The 16,594-nt window shown below is 42.6% G+C and overlaps 1 protein-coding gene across 1 annotated transcript in view; it reads right to left on the reverse strand.

Annotated features, from left to right (window-relative positions):
- Nucleotides 1-3,376: 3,376 nt before the first annotated feature.
- lmo4b (LIM domain only 4b) overlaps nt 3,377-16,594 on the reverse strand; it is a 37,168-nt gene continuing 23,950 nt past the window's right edge. The window contains exon 5 of the mRNA XM_071346520.1: nt 3,377-4,601. Coding sequence (XP_071202621.1) covers nt 4,593-4,601 — 9 coding nt within the window. The 3' untranslated portion in view covers nt 3,377-4,592. The remainder of the gene's footprint in view (nt 4,602-16,594) is intronic.

The raw sequence follows: 16,594 nt of genomic DNA on the forward strand, positions 1-16,594 counted from the left end.
TTAGTAGTTTTGTTTATTTTAAAATATATTTCTATAATCCTCCAAGAGCCCTCTATTTGACATCTATTTGGCCAAAACATAGATGTCCATACTGTACTCTACTGTACTGTACTATACTGTACTGTACTATACTGTACTCTACTGTACTATACTGTACTGTACTGTACTCTACTGTACTGTACCCTACTGTAATGTACTATACTGTACTGTACTCTACTGTACTCTACTGTACTATACTCTACTGTACTCTACTGTACTCTACTGTACTGTACTATACTGTACTGTACTCTACTGCACTCTACTGTACTGTACTGTACTCTACTGTACTCTACTGTACTGTACTCTACTGCACTCTACTATACTGTATTGTACTCTACTGTACTCTACTGTACTGTACTATACTGTACTGTACTCTACTGTACTCTACTGTACTGTACTCTACTGTAATGTACTATACTGTACTCTACTGCACTCTACTGTACTGTACTCTACTGCACTCTACTGTATTGTACTATACTGTACTGTACTGTACTGTACTCTACTGTAATGTACTATAATGTACTCTACTGTACGGTACTGTGCTCTACTGTACTGTACTGTGCTCTACTCTAATGTACTCTACTGTACTGTAAACTACTGCAATGTACTCTACTCTACTTTACTCTACTGTACTGTGTTCTACTGTACTGTGTTCTACTATAATGTACTCTACTCTACTTTGCTCTACTATAATGTACTCCATTGTACTTTACTCTACTGTACTGTACTCTATTGTACTTTACTCTACTGTACTGTGTTCTACTGTACTCTACTGTAATGTACTCTACTGTACTGTACTCTACTGCACTGTGTTCTACTGTACTCTAATGCAATGTATTCTACTGTTCTGTACTCTACTATACTGGGTTCTACTGTACTCTACTGTAATGTACTCCACTGTACTTTACTCTACTGTACTGTACTCTATTGTACTTTACTCTACTGTACTGTGTTCTACTGTACTCTACTGTAATGTACTCTACTGTACTGTACTCTACTGCACTGTGTTCTACTGTACTCTAATGCAATGTATTCTACTGTTCTGTACTCTACTATACTGTGTTCTACTGTACTCTAATGCAATGTACTCTACTGCACTGTGTTCTACTGTACCCTACTGTAATGTACTCTACTGTACTGTGTTCTACTGTACTCTACTGTAATGTACTCTACTGTACTTTACTCTACTGTACTGTGTTCTACTGTACTCTAATGTAATGTACTCTACCGTATTTTACTCTACTGCACTGTACTCTACTGTACTCTACTGTACTCTACTTGTTTATACTACATAGAGTTATATCCATCAAGAGTTCTCTATGTATCTCCATGACTTCACACTGAAACGCCTGTTATTTAGCCAAAAATAAAGCTAGGTAAAGTGTTCATTTAAACATCTAACAACATAATTAATTAGATACATAAGTAATTCAACATTTTACATTTTACAGAGAACAATAGAGATTATATTTATTTATTTATATAAGTCTTGAGATAATTGAGGCATGGAGTGTGTATGTGTGCCATTGAGAGGGTGAATGGACAAGACAAAAGATTTAAGTGCCTTTGAACAGGGTACGATATCAAGTAGGTGCCAGGCGCACCGGTTTGTGTCAAGAACAGCAACCCTGCTGGGTTTTTCACACTCAAAAGTTTCCCGTGTGTATCAAGAATGGTCCACCACCCAATGGACATCCAGCCAATTTGACACAACTTTGGGAAAAATTGGAGTCAACATGGGCCTGCATCCCTGTGGAACACTTTCGACACCTTGTAGAGTCCATGACCCGAAGACGTGTGCTGAAAGGATACACATTTTACCAAAGTCCTATGGGCCCTGGTCAAAAGTAGTGCACTATATATGAACAGGGTGTAATTTAGGAATCACTTAGCCATTGTGGATAAGCATGGCAGCATAGTAGCCATTACCAGTGTCCTTCCTTCCTCACACATATTAGGTCTACAACCACTTCAAACACATATGTTCTACAAATAGCCCATTCAATTTGTGCCCACTATGGAGACACCTTTCTCTCTCTCTCTCTCTCTCTCTCTCTCTCTCTCTCTCTCTCTCTCTCTCTCTCTCCACCCTCCCTGTCTGTATTCTCTCGCTCTCTACCTTCTCTCTCTCTCTTTCCACCCTCCCTGTCTGTATTCTCTCGCTCTCTACCTTCTCTCTCTCTCTCTCTCTCTCTCTCTCTCCACCCTCCCTGTCTGTATTCTCTCGCTCTCTACCTTCTCTCTCTCGCTCTCTGTCTGTCTGTCTGTCTGTCTGTCTGTCTGTCTGTCTGTCTGTCTGTCTGTCTGTCTGTCTGTCTGTCTTCTCTCTCTCTCTGTCTCTCTCTCTCTGTCTGTCTCTCTGTCTGTCTCTCTCTCTACCTTCTCTCGCTCTCTCTCTCTACCTTCTCGCTCTCTCTCTCTCTCTACCCTCTCTCTCTCTACCCGCTCTGTCGGTCTTCTCTCGCTCTCTACCTTCTCTCTCTCTCGGCGGTAATTGAATCTTCAAAGATATATGTTCCACTACTTCTACCAGCGTATTAGGATGGTGACCTAACAGAGAATTAGGGTTGATGACCTAACAGAGAATTAGGGTTGATGACCTAACAGAGAATTAGGCTTGATGACCTAACAGAGAATTAGAGTTGATGACCTAACAGAGAATTAGAGTTGATGACCTAACAGAGAATTAGAGTTGATGACCTAACAGAGAATTAGAGTTGATGACCTAACAGAGAATTAGAGTTGATGACCTAACAGAGAATTAGAGTTGATGACCTAACAGAGAATTAGAGTTGATGACCTAACAGAGAATTAGGGTTGATAAATGGAAAACGTTAATTTGATCAGGAAAGAGAGAAAAAACATGTTTATCCATTTTCAGTTGAGTTAGACGCTCCTCCTCATCAGAACTGATAACGGCTATGCATAAATCTGCTTTTTCTATATTCGTAATGTGAGTAGTTTCATAATGAAGGCCTATCATTAAAGAGAGGAGTGTCTGGACAATGAATGAGAGTAAATGCAGTTATTATCCTGTTCCATTTGGACTAAAAACAGGACTGTTGGAAATAAATTAGCTACGGAAATGTAATGAAAAACAAACCAGGATGACCATACGGTAAATTACAGTCAAATAAGAACTGAAATCCCTCAAGACCTATAGTAAATGTAGTTTAAGACACAGAACAAATAAAGTATATGATATGTAGCCTACCCAAGTTCAAGCCAACTTCTGTCATTTGAATCACTGGCAGACTGCCAAGTGTAAAATTGAATAAATTATGGAATATGTTGGGTAAAATAAAGTGTAGAACTGCCAGCAGTAAATTGAGGAAGCTTTTCTGTATCTTAATTATTTTTATTAATCAAATACACCATACTGGAGCAAATGTCTCTGAAAATATCACAAATAGATTTTTCTTTCATTCATGAATTTATAGGGTTGGTGAAAATCTCTACATTAGTGACTCTGAACATCTTTCTTTTGTTAAGCCATGGGTTCAGGTTTAGGTTCAGGTTCAGGTTCAGGTTTAGGTTCAGGTTTAGGTTCAGGTTGCAAGGAGAGGAGTAGGGGTTAAGGACAGGAAAGACCAACACCAACATTGGCTGTGTGCAGTAGATCATCTGCTAGGTGTCGATGAGCGGTGGTGATTCAACATGTAGAATCGTCGGTAAATGAACAGAAACTGACGGCCGTGGTTTGTGGTCAGAGGCGATACGACAGACACCTGCTGCACACGGCCCACATTCGTTATGGTCTGTATGGTCCTTTAGGCTGTGTCAGGAGCAGAATGTACTGTGAGCCACGTCAGGACAAAAAACATTTACATGCATACATACATGGTAGTTTTACAAATACACCAAGAGAATGCTCATCATAATGGTATTACGTTTCCACAAAAAAAGCCACGGATACTTTTTAACCTAGTCTTGTTTTATATACCACCAAAATAGAAACACAGTCTCTTCACAACACTTCAAATAAGAACAAGGGAATATCAGGTTGGAAGGAAAGTAGGATGGAAACAGAAAAGAGGGATACATTTAAAGGAGACGGTCGTTTCTTTCCCCGATACTAAAGACAAAGACAAATGTACAACTGTGTGCAGATTTGAAAAACAACCGCAACTTGATTAGCTTCATTTGATATTTTTCTCTCTTTCTTTGTCTCGTTCTGTCCATCCTCAAATCGGTTCCTCTTCCTCTCTTTCTCAGTGTCCCTCCAGTTCTGATCAAGTCTCCTTTTAGTCCAGTGTCAGAATCATGGAGTCCTCAGAATCACATCTCAGGCGCATCATAAGCAGGGGGGTTTGTCCTCCCGTAAAAGGGAGTTAGGGTGGGGACGAGGGTGGGTGTTGTACGGAGAGAAGCGGGGGTCTTGGTAGATTGAGGAGGCTGCCTGGGGGCTCAGGTAAGAGTCTGGGTGCCTGGAGAGCAGGGGGGCGGGCTGGGGGCAGGGCAGGGCAGGAGGGATGGTACAGGGATCCAGAAAGTAGTGGGTTAAGCTAGGGTTAAAATGAAGGCACGCATCCTGCTTCTTGCACACCTCCCTCCTAACACACCTGAGAGACAGGGACAAAGAGAAGAAAAGTTAGAAGTTGAAAAATGTTGAGAAATTTAGAAAAAGGGCATAATAAGTTTAACTGGAAATTCAATTGACAAAAAAAGATACATGAAAACAACAATAATTAACAATCTTCACTTCCCAGGTCTTACTGATATTTTGTATTTAGTATTTATTAGGTTCCCCAATTAGCTGTCGCCAAGGCTACGCTTCCTGGGGTCCAAACAGGAAACAAAACACAACAAATAAAATACATAATAAAGATAAATATACATAGCACTAGATTTACATTACAATTTAGTCATTCAGCAGACGTTCCCAGCGACCCACAGCTAGTGCATTCATCTAAAGATAGCCAGGCGAGACAACCACATGTCACAGTCGTATCACAACCAAGTATCACATATCACTACATAATACAATACAAAATATAATACAAAATGCATACAACTGTCTGTGTGTCTCTTCACATTCCCCGTCATACCATAAGGTATTTTTTCATCTGTTTGTATTGCTAGCTTGAGTTACCTGGGGTGGCAGAGAGTTCCATGTAGTCATGGCTCTATTATAACTGTGTGTTTCCCAGCCTCTGTTCTGGACCTGGGGACCGTGAAGAGACCTCTGGTTGCATGTCTTGTGTTCCATCCTACTTTCCTTGTGTTGTAACCGATGAGTGTCCGAACTGTGTGTCAACTACTTGAACAGACAGTTCGGTACCTTCAACACATCAATACCGCGCACAAAGACTAATAGTGATGCAGTCAATCTCTTTGAGCCAGGAGAGATTGACATGCATATCATTGACATTCGTCCTCCGTATACAACTAAGTGCAATACGTGCTGCTCTGTTATGGACCAACTGCAATTTGCCTAAGTCCTTCTTTGCTGCACCTGACCACCCAACTGGACAGTAGTCCAAACTAGGGGCTGTCTGGTTGAACGGGGATATCGTGAAACACCTTAGGATGGAAAGACCGCTTCCCACTTTAGTATCCCATTAAGTCATTATGTTTTGACCATGATAGCTTGATATCAAAGAGAACACCCAGCAGTTTAGTCTCAAGTTTCGCAATAGACACATTATTCAATAATAGATCCATATGAGGGTTAGGGTTGAGCGAGTGATTTTGTCCCAAGAAATATGCTTTTAGTTTTGAGATATTTAGCACAGGCCTATTGCTAGTTACCCATTCTAAAATTGACTGTAGCTCTATGTTAAGGGTGTCAGCTACTTATTTTACTGTCGCAGCTGACGTGTATACTGTTGAGTTATCAGCATACATGGACACACACAGGCTTGATTCAAGGTCAGTGGAAGGTCATTAGTAAACACAGAAAACAATAATGGTCCAAGCCGGCTGCCCTGCGGTACACCACACATAACCAAATTGGCATTAGAGAAAATGGAAGCCTCTATGGAACCTTGACCTGTTCACCGGACATGCTACCTGTCCCAGACCTGCTGTTTTCAACTCTCTAGAGACAGCAGGAGCGGTAGAGATACTCTGAATGATCGGCTATGAAAAGCCAACTGACATTTACTCCTGAGGTGCTGACTTGCTGCACCCTCGACAACTACTGTGATTATTATTATTTGACCATGCTGGTCATTTATGAACATTTGAACATCTTGGCCATGTTCTGTTATAATCTCCACCCGGCACAGCCAGAAGAGGACTGGCCACCCCTCATAGCCTGGTTCCTCTCTAGGTTTGTTCCTAGGTTTTGGCCTTTCTAGGGAGTTTTTCCTAGCCACCGTGCTTCTACACCTGCATTGCTTGCTGTTTGGGGTTTTAGGCTGGGTTTCTGTACAGCACTTTGAGATATCAGCTGATGTACGAAGGGCTTTATAAATACATTTGATTTGATGTTATATTTTCAAGCAATATGTTATGATCAATGATATCAATGATATCAATTGTTTTGTATGTCATTCCTAAGTTTGCTAATCATGTCTACAAAAAGTTATTAAAGTGGTTGGCAACATCAAAGGCTTTTGTTGTGAACAAGCCATCAGTCTCAATGAAGGATTTTCTAGTTAGTTTTTCTACCTAGAATTACATTTAAGGTCCTCCAGAGCTTTTTACTATCATTCTTTATATCATTTATCTTTGTTCCATAGTATAGTTTCTTCTTCTTTTTGTTTAGCTTAGTTGCGTGATTTCTCAATCCACTGTATGTTTGCCAATCTCATATGGTGCCATTCTTATTTGCCATTCCCTTGTCATTCCCTTAGCCTCCTCCTTCTCAGTCATACAGAAGCAATGTTTCAAAATGGCGTCTACATTTCTTGTGTCTGTCTTATAAAGATTCTACTCACTTTTGCCAGCTCCTTTAAAGCACCTCATTTATTGATCAGTGAGGCTTTGTGAGCCATCTGCTGCCCTATTTCTTCTGCATTAACTTTAAAGCACATTTATAAAGTGAGTATCTTTTCATATGATTCTAACAATGCTCTAACAAACACAATCCCAAGAGTATTGACAAGGTTCTTTGTGAAGTAGAAAAATACAGAGGAACAAAGACAATTAGAATGTGTCTTGTTTTTCTGTCAGAACAGTCAGAACTTTTTTTTTCTCTCCATATTTCTCTTTTTGTTTTTAAGATTCTAGGGGGCAATTTACATCCCCTGTTCTTCTATTCGCTGCAACCACTGCGAAGACTTTAGTCTATTAGTAATTGCGAAGCCCCACTTTGGGGCTAATTAGAGTGCTGTAGCTGACTGGGACGGTCTGGTTTCCCCAGAGTTCAGGCACTGGATGAGAAAGAAAGGTTATTTGTCTGTCCTGAACAAAGTGATTAGGGTGAAGCCGGGAAGCTACTTAATAAATGAGCATCAAATGTCCTGCGCTGCCGCCGCCACTGCCGTGTTGCCGTCGCCACCGACACAGACAACACCAATTATGTCACTGTGAAATCACACAATGTTTTGTGCTGTTGAGACAGCTGGAAGAGTTACAACCACTATGTGTTTACTAAAGTACTGTTCTTTAAAACTGAATAGGAGGAGGAAGGCCACACACAATTAGGGGTCCTATACTCCTGAATGCATCCTGGATCCATCCCAATACGGGAAAATAATATACTCCTGAATGCATCCTGGATCCATCCCAATACGGGAAAATAATATACTCCTGAATGCATCCTGGATCCATCCCAATACGGGAAAATAATATACTCCTGAATGCATCCTGGATCCATCCCAATACGGGAAAATAATATACTCCTGAATGCATCCTGGATCCATCCCAATACGGGAAAATAATATACTCCTGAATGCATCCTGGACCCATCCCAATACGGGAAAATAATATACTCCTGAATGCATCCTGGATTCATCCCAATACGGGAAAATAATATACTCCTGAATGCACCCTGGATTCATCCCAATACGGGAAAATAATATACTCCTGAATGCATCCTGGACCCATCCCAATACGGGAAAATAATATACATTTTATAAAGTGCCTCCTCAGCAAGATCATTTTAAGCGCGCGTGTGTGTGTGTGTGTGTGTGTGTGTGTGTTTAATAATTCTCTCTCTCGCTCCTATAATTAAAGCACCGGAGCCAATATTCAGATTGCATTTTAGCATTAATAATTCAGCTGGTTTCACTGCAATTGATGTTGAAGCATCAATAAACAATGAGTCCTCATATTTACTGCAGCCTGCGTGGTGAGAGAGACGTGGTGGTGGAGGGGTGAGCGTGAGGCTTAAACAGACATTTAAAATTAAGCCAGATAATGCAAAGGCTTTCAATTTGAATGTGAGCTGCTCTTAGTGCTGATTTGTAAAAAAAAAAGTGACGAGGCCCTAAAAGGCCTGGTGATGGAGGGTGGGAGAAGAGAGGAGGGCTTAATGGAGGGAGCGGAGGGAGAGGAGGAGGGCTTAATGGAGGGAGCGGAGGGAGAGGAGGATGGCTTAATGGAGGGAGCGGAGGGAGAGGAGGAGGGCTTAATGGAGGGAGCGGAGGGAGAGGAGAGGAGAGGAGGGAGCGGAGGGAGAGGAGAGGAGAGGAGGGAGAGGAGGAGGGCTTACGGGAGGGAGGGAGCGGAGGTAGAGGAGGAGGGCTTAAAGGAGGGAGGGAGCGGAGGGAGAAGAGGAGGCCTTACGGGAGGGAGGGAGCGGAGGAGGGAGGGAGCGGAGGGAGAAGAGGAGGGCTTAACGGAGGGAGAGGAGGAGGGAGAGGAGGAGGGCTTAATGGAGGGAGGGAGCGGAGGGAGAAGAGGAGGGCTTAACGGAGGGAGGGAGCGGAGGGAGAGGAGGAGGATGGCTTAATGGAGGGAGAGGAGGAGGGCTTAAGGGAGGGAGGGAGCGGAGGGAGAGGAGGAGGATGGCTTAATGGAGGGAGAGGAGGAGGGCTTAAGGGAGGGAGGGAGCGGAGGGAGAGGAGGAGGGTTTAACGGAGGGAGGGAGCGGAGGGAGAGGAGGAGTGCTTAATGGAGGGAGGGAGCGGAGGGAGAAGAGGAGGGCTTAATGGAGGGAGGGAGCGGAGAGAGAGGAGGAGGGCTTAACGGAGGGAGAGGAGGAGGGAGAGGAGGAGGGCTTAACGGAGGGAGAGGAGGAGGGAGAGGAGAGGAGGAGGGCTTTATAGAGGGAGGGAGCGGAGGGAGAGGAGGAGGGCTTAATGGAGGGAGGGAGCGGAGAGAGAGGAGAGGAGGAGGGCTTTATAGAGGGAGGGAGAGGAGGAGGGAGCGGAGGGAGAGGAGGGGGGCTTAATGGAGGGAGGGAGCGGAGGGAGAGGAGGAGGGCTTAACGGAGGGAGAGGAGGAGGGAGAGGAGGAGGGCTTTATAGAGGGAGGGAGCGGAGGGAGCGGAGAGGAGGAGGGCTTTATAGAGGGAGGGAGCGGAGGGAGAGGAGGAGGGCTTAACGGAGGGAGGGAGCGGAGGGAGAGGAGGAGGGCTTAACGGAGGGAGGGAGCGGAGGGAGAGGAGGAGGGCTTAACGGAGGGAGGGAGCGGAGGGAGAAGAGGAGGGCTTACGGGAGGGAGGGAGCGGAGGTAGAGGAGGAGGGCTTAACGGAGGGAGGGAGCGGAGGGAGAGGAGGAGGGCTTAACGGAGGGAGGGAGCGGAGGGAGAGGAGGAGGATGGCTTAATGGAGGGAGAGGAGGAGGGCTTAAGGGAGGGAGGGAGCGGAGGGAGAGGAGGAGGGCTTAACGGAGGGAGGGAGCGGAGGGAGAGGAGGAGGGTTTAACGGAGGGAGGGAGAGGAGGGAGAGGAGAGGAGGAGGGCTTAATGGAGGGAGGGAGCGGAGGGAGAGGAGGAGGGCTTAACGGAGGGAGGGAGCGGAGGGAGAGGAGGAGGGCTTAAGGGAGGGAGGGAGCGGAGGGAGAGGAGGAGGGTTTAACGGAGGGAAGGAGCGGAGGGAGAGGAGGAGGGCTTAATGGAGGGAGGGAGCGGAGAGAGAGGAGAGGAGGAGGGCTTTATAGAGGGAGGGAGAGGAGGGGGGCTTAATGGAGGGAGGGAGCGGAGGGAGAGGAGGAGGGCTTAATGGAGGGAGGGAGCGGAGGGAGCGGAGAGGAGGAGGGCTTAACGGAGGGAGGGAGCTCCCTCGCAGCTCCACTCAAGGTGAAATGAATGGTCCTACTCCCAACAATATCACTCCACTCTTTCAGTAAGACTCAGATGTTCTCAGAGCACAGCTCCTTCCCTTACTGAACACACACACACACACACACAGGCACTTGCCACAAGTACGAACAAAGGGACGCACACAGTCAACTCACGCAACGGGGCAGACCCACACACCCACCCACCCACCCACCCACCCACCCACCCACCCACCCACCCACCCACCCACCCACACACACACACACACACACACACACACACACACACACACACACACACACAAAATGTCCTCTGATACATCCAGATGAAGCACTAATAAAACTGTGTTATGACCCAACGATATGATCGCCTACTGGCCCGACAGACAGAAAGAGGGGAATAAACTAATGTTATACTAACGTCATTATATAACATTAAACTAATGTTATTATGTTTGTAGAGCAGTAGAGTAAATGAGTGGTCTGGCTGACATTGCTTCAGCTGGATGCGGGAGATACAACTCTAAACCAGGACAAGCGCCAGATAGCAGAACTAATAGCTGGAACTTTGGTAGCATCTCTATGACTAGCCTGTTCATAATGCATTAGAAGTTCATTTATAACGTTATGTTGTGTGTTATAGTGCATTTATGAAATGCCGATGATTCATACAGAATGTTACACAAACTTTTTACTCATCGCTATGGCATTTAATGCTCTTATAACTCATCTGATGATTTATCACTCCAGTGTTAATCTGCTAAATTGAAATTATTCAAATTATTGCCTACCTCCTCATGCCTTTTGCACACATTGTATATAGATTCTCTTTTTTTCTACTATGTTATTGACTTGTTTATTGTTTACTCCATGTGTAACTCTGTGTTGTTGTCTGTTCACACTGCTATGCTTTATCTTGGCCAGGTCGCAGTTGCAAATGAAAACTTGTTCTCAACTAGCCTACCTGGTTAAATAAAGGTAAAATAAAAATAAAATATAAAAATAAAATAAATTTAATGCTCTTATAACTTGCTATAAGCATGTGTTGAACCGTTTTATCACGTCTTTACAATAAGGGCTTTTTTCCCTCATCGACAAAACAGCGTGAGATCTGTGATGAACCCGCGGACCTGCGCCGTCACATCTCAGACCTGGTATTGGATGTAATAAATCAACGCAGGCCCCTACTGCCACTCATCATGATGGAAAAGCAAAAAAATGTACTTCAACCAACCGAATGGTGGAAAAATCTATCGCCACCCCCCCCCCCCCGCCCCATCCAAAATTAAAATGAATCTTTGGTCAATAAGATGTCATATCTATTGCAGCGCTGCTTTCAGTAAAATAGTAAATTAATCAATGTCGTCAATACATAATCAGTAAGTATGCAAAATGGTTGTGAAAAATTATGAGGTTTTTAAAGCTGCCTTGCAGCCACACCCCTTGTTTACTGGTGTCTGGCTTGCATAGAATGTCATATTCTTTAAAGGGGATGATAGTCACTGTAACAAATTCGCTCCCGATTAAATGACACTGCACTTTTCCTCGTCTGGCCCAAGACCTGACAGCTACAGGTAGCCTGTGTGGATACAGTAAGTAACTAGCAGAGCCTCGTCTGGCCCTAGACCTGACAGCTACAGGTAGCCTGTGTGGATACAGTAAGTAACTAGCAGAGCCTTGTCTGGCCCAAGACCTGACAGCTACAGGTAGCCTGTGTGGATACAGTAAGTAACTAGCAGAGCCTCGTCTGGCCCAAGACCTGACAGCTACAGGTAGCCTGTGTGGATACAGTAAGTAACTAGCAGAGCCTCGTCTGGCCTAAGACCTGACAGCTACAGGTAGCCTGTGTGGATACAGTAAGTAACTAGCAGAGCCTTGTCTGGCCCTAGACCTGACAGCTACAGGTAACCTGTGTGGATACAGTAAGTAACTAGCAGAGCCTCGTCTGGCCCTAGACCTGACAGCTACAGGTAGCCTGTGTGGATACAGTAAGTAACTAGCAGAGCCTCGTCTGGCCCTAGACCTGACAGCTACAGGTAGCCTGTGTGGATACAGTAAGTAACTAGCAGAGCCTCGTCTGGCCCTAGACCTGACAGCTACAGGTAGCCTGTGTGGATACAGTAAGTAACTAGCAGAGCCTTGTCTGGCCCAAGACCTGACAGCTACAGGTAGCCTGTGTGGATACAGTAAGTAACTAGCAGAGCCTCGTCTGGCCCTAGACCTGACAGCTACAGGTAGCCTGTGTGGATACAGTAAGTAACTAGCAGAGCAGTGGTTTTAACAACAAACAACAACAAAAAACTCCCTGATTCATGATGTTGTTGTTATTTAATTTGAAAGTTTTCTAACATTATCTTTTATTTCTTGCGAAAATAAAAGGTGCTGAGTTTTATTTTTGTTTCAGTAACACAAAACAAAGATTCTGAAAGCTACAAGCTACAAGCAGTGTTCAAGCTAGTTGTCATTCATTAGCTGACAGACAGAGGGTTATGTTAGCTAGGTTTCAAGCCTGAGAAAGACCTTTAGGTCAAAATGTTACACTCTTTCTCTCAGGCTTCAGGAGTGACAGGTGGCATCCCAGTTTGAGAACAACTGGCCAACGACCTCCAGAGCTCAAGCCTCAAACACAGTCATGTATTAGCTGAGAATTACCGGGGACATCACCATACCATATTATCACCATATTATCACCATACCATATTATCACCATATTATCACCATATTATCACCATACCATATTATCACCATATTATCACCATACCACATTATCACCATATTATCACCATATTATCACCATACCATATTATCACCATACCATATTATCACCATATTATCACCATATTATCACCATACCATATTATCACCATACTATATTATCACCATATTATCACCATATTATCACCATACCATATTATCACCATATTATCACCATATTATCACCATACCATATTATCACCATACCATATTATCACCATATTATCACCATACCACATTATCACCATATTATCACCATACCATATTATCACCATATTATCACCATATTATCACCATACCATATTATCACCATACCATATTATCACCATATTATCACCATATTAGCACCATACCATATTATCACCATACTATATTATCACCATATTATCACCATACCATATTATCACCATATTATCACCATATTGTCACCATACCATATTATCACCGTATTATCACCATACCATATTATCACCATATTATCACCATACCATATTATCACCATATTATCACCATACCATATTATCACCATATTATCACCATACCATATTATCACCATATTATCACCATACCATATTATCACCATATTATCACCATACCATATTATCACCATATTATCACCATACCATATAATCACCATATTATCACCATACCATATTATCACCATATTATCACCATACCATATTATCACCATATTATCACCATACCATATTATCACCATACCATATTATCACCATACCATATTATCACCATATTATCACCATACCATATTATCACCATATTATCACCATACCATATTATCACCATACCATATTATCACCATATTATCACCATAACATATTATCACCATACCATATTATCACCATATTATCACCATATCATATTATCACCATATTATCACCATACCATATTATCACCATATTATCACCATACCATATTATCACCATATTATCACCATACCATATTATCACCATATTATCACCATACCATATTATCACCATATTATCACCATACCATATTATCACCATATTATCACCATACCATATTATCACCATATTATCACCATACCATATTATCACCATATTATCGCCATACCATATTATCACCATATTATCACCATACCATATTATCACCATATTATCACCATACCATATTATCACCATACCATATTATCACCATACCATATTATCACCATACCATATTATCACCATAGTATCACCATACCATATTGTCACCATACCATATTATCACCATATTATCACCATACCATATTATCACCATACCATATTATCACCATACCATATTATCACCATATTATCACCATACCATATTATCACCATATTATCACCATACCATATTGTCACCATATTATCACCATACCATATTATCACATTCTACCATATTATCACCATACCATATTATCACCATACCATATTATCACCATATTATCACCATACCATATTATCACCATATTATCACCATACCATATTGTCACCATATTATCACCATACCATATTATCACCATACCATATTGTCACCATACCATATTATCATCATATTATCACCATACCATATTATCACCATATTATCACCATACCATAGTATCACCATACCATATTGTCACCATACCATATTATCACCATACCATATTATCACCATACTGAGGGACCTCACCATACCATATTATCACCATACTGAGAGACCTCACCATACCATATTATCCCCATACTGAGAGACCTCACCATACCATATTATCACCATACCATATTATCCCCATACTGAGGGACCTCACTATACCATATTATCACCATACCATATTATCCCCATACTGAGAGACCTCACCATACCATATTATCACCATACCATATTATCACCATACTGAGGGACCTCACCATACCATATTATCACCATACCATATTATCACCATACTGAGAGACCTCACCATACCATATTATCCCCATACTGAGAGACCTCACCATACCATATTATCACCATACCATATTATCCCCATACTGAGAGACCTCACCATACCATATTATCCCCATACTGAGGGACCTCACTATACCAAATTACCACCATACTTAGGTGCTGATTCTCACGATTCTTACGATTCTATATATACAGTGGCTTGCGAAAGTGTTCACCTCCTTGGCATTTTTCCAATTTTGTTACCTTACAACCTGGAATTAAAATGGATTTCTTTCGTGGTTTGTATCATTTGATTTACACAACATGCCTACCACTTTGAAGATGCAAAGTATTTTTCATTGTGAAAAAAGCAAGAAATAAGACCAAAAAATAACTATTCACCCCCCCAAAGTCAATACTTTGTAGAGCAGCAATTACAGCTGCAGGTCTCTTGGGGTATATCTCTATAAGCTTGGCACATCTAGCCACTTGGATTTTGCCCATTCCTCAAGGCAAAACTGCTCCAGCTCCTTCAAGTTGGATGGGTTCCGCTGGTGTACAGCAATCTTTAAGTCATACCACAGATTCTCAATTGGATTGAGGTCTGGGCTTTGACTAGGTCATTCCAAGACATTTAAATGTTTCCTATCGAGTGTTGCTTTAGCAGTATGCTTAGGGTAATTTTCCTGCTGGAAGGTGAACCTCTGTCCCAGTCTCAAATCTCTGGAAGACTGAAACAGGTTTCCCTCAAGTATTTCCCTGTATTTAGCACCATCCATCATTCCTTCAATTCCGACCAGTTTCCCAGTCCCTGCCGATGAAAAACATCCCCACAGCATGATGCTGTCACCACCATGCTTCACTGTCGGGATGGGGTGATGAAAGATGTTACGTTTGCGCCAGACATAGCGTTTATCTTGATGGCCAAAAAGCTAAATTTTAGTCTCATCTGACCAGAGTACTTTCTTCCATATGTTTGGGGAGTCTCCCACATGCCTTTTGGCTGTAAAGCCCAGCTCTGTGGAGTGTACGGCTTAAAGTGGTCCTATGGACAGATACTCCAATCTCTGCTGTAGAGCTTTGCAGCTCCTTCAGGGTTATCTTTGGTCTCTTTGTTGCCTCTCTGATTAATGCCCTCCTTGCCTGGTCTGTGAGCTTCTCTTGACAGGTTTGTTGTGGTGCCATATTCTTTCCATTTTTTAATAATGGATTTAATGGTGCTCTGTGGGATGTTCAAAGATTTGGATATTTTCTCCGCCTAACCCTAACCCTTTTTATAACCCAACCCTGATCTGTACTCCTCCACAACTTTGTCCCTGACCTGTTTGGAGAGCTCCTTGGTCTTCATGGTGCCGCTTGCTTGGTGTTGCCCCTTGCTTAGTGGTGTTGCAGACTCTGTGGCCTTTCATAACAGGTGTATATGTACTGAGATCATGTGACAGATCATGTGACACTTAGATTGCACACAGGTGGAATTTATTTAACTAATTATATGACTTCTGAAGGTAATTGGTTGCACCAGATCTTATTTAGGGGCTTCATAGCAAAGGGGATGAATACATACGCATGCACCACTTTTCCATTTTGAATTTTTTTGAATTTTCTTTAAACAAGTAATTTTTTTCATTTCACTTCACCAATTTGTACTATTTTGTGTATGTCCACTACATGAAATCCAAATAAAAATCAATTTAAATTAAAGGTTGTAATGCAACAAAATAGGGAAAAAGCCAAGGAGGATGAATACTTATGCAAGGCACTGTATTGTGATTCGAGAGTGTGA

This window comes from Salvelinus alpinus, chromosome 16 (genome assembly GCF_045679555.1).
Source record: "Salvelinus alpinus chromosome 16, SLU_Salpinus.1, whole genome shotgun sequence".
Taxonomy (NCBI): Eukaryota; Metazoa; Chordata; class Actinopteri; order Salmoniformes; family Salmonidae; genus Salvelinus; species Salvelinus alpinus.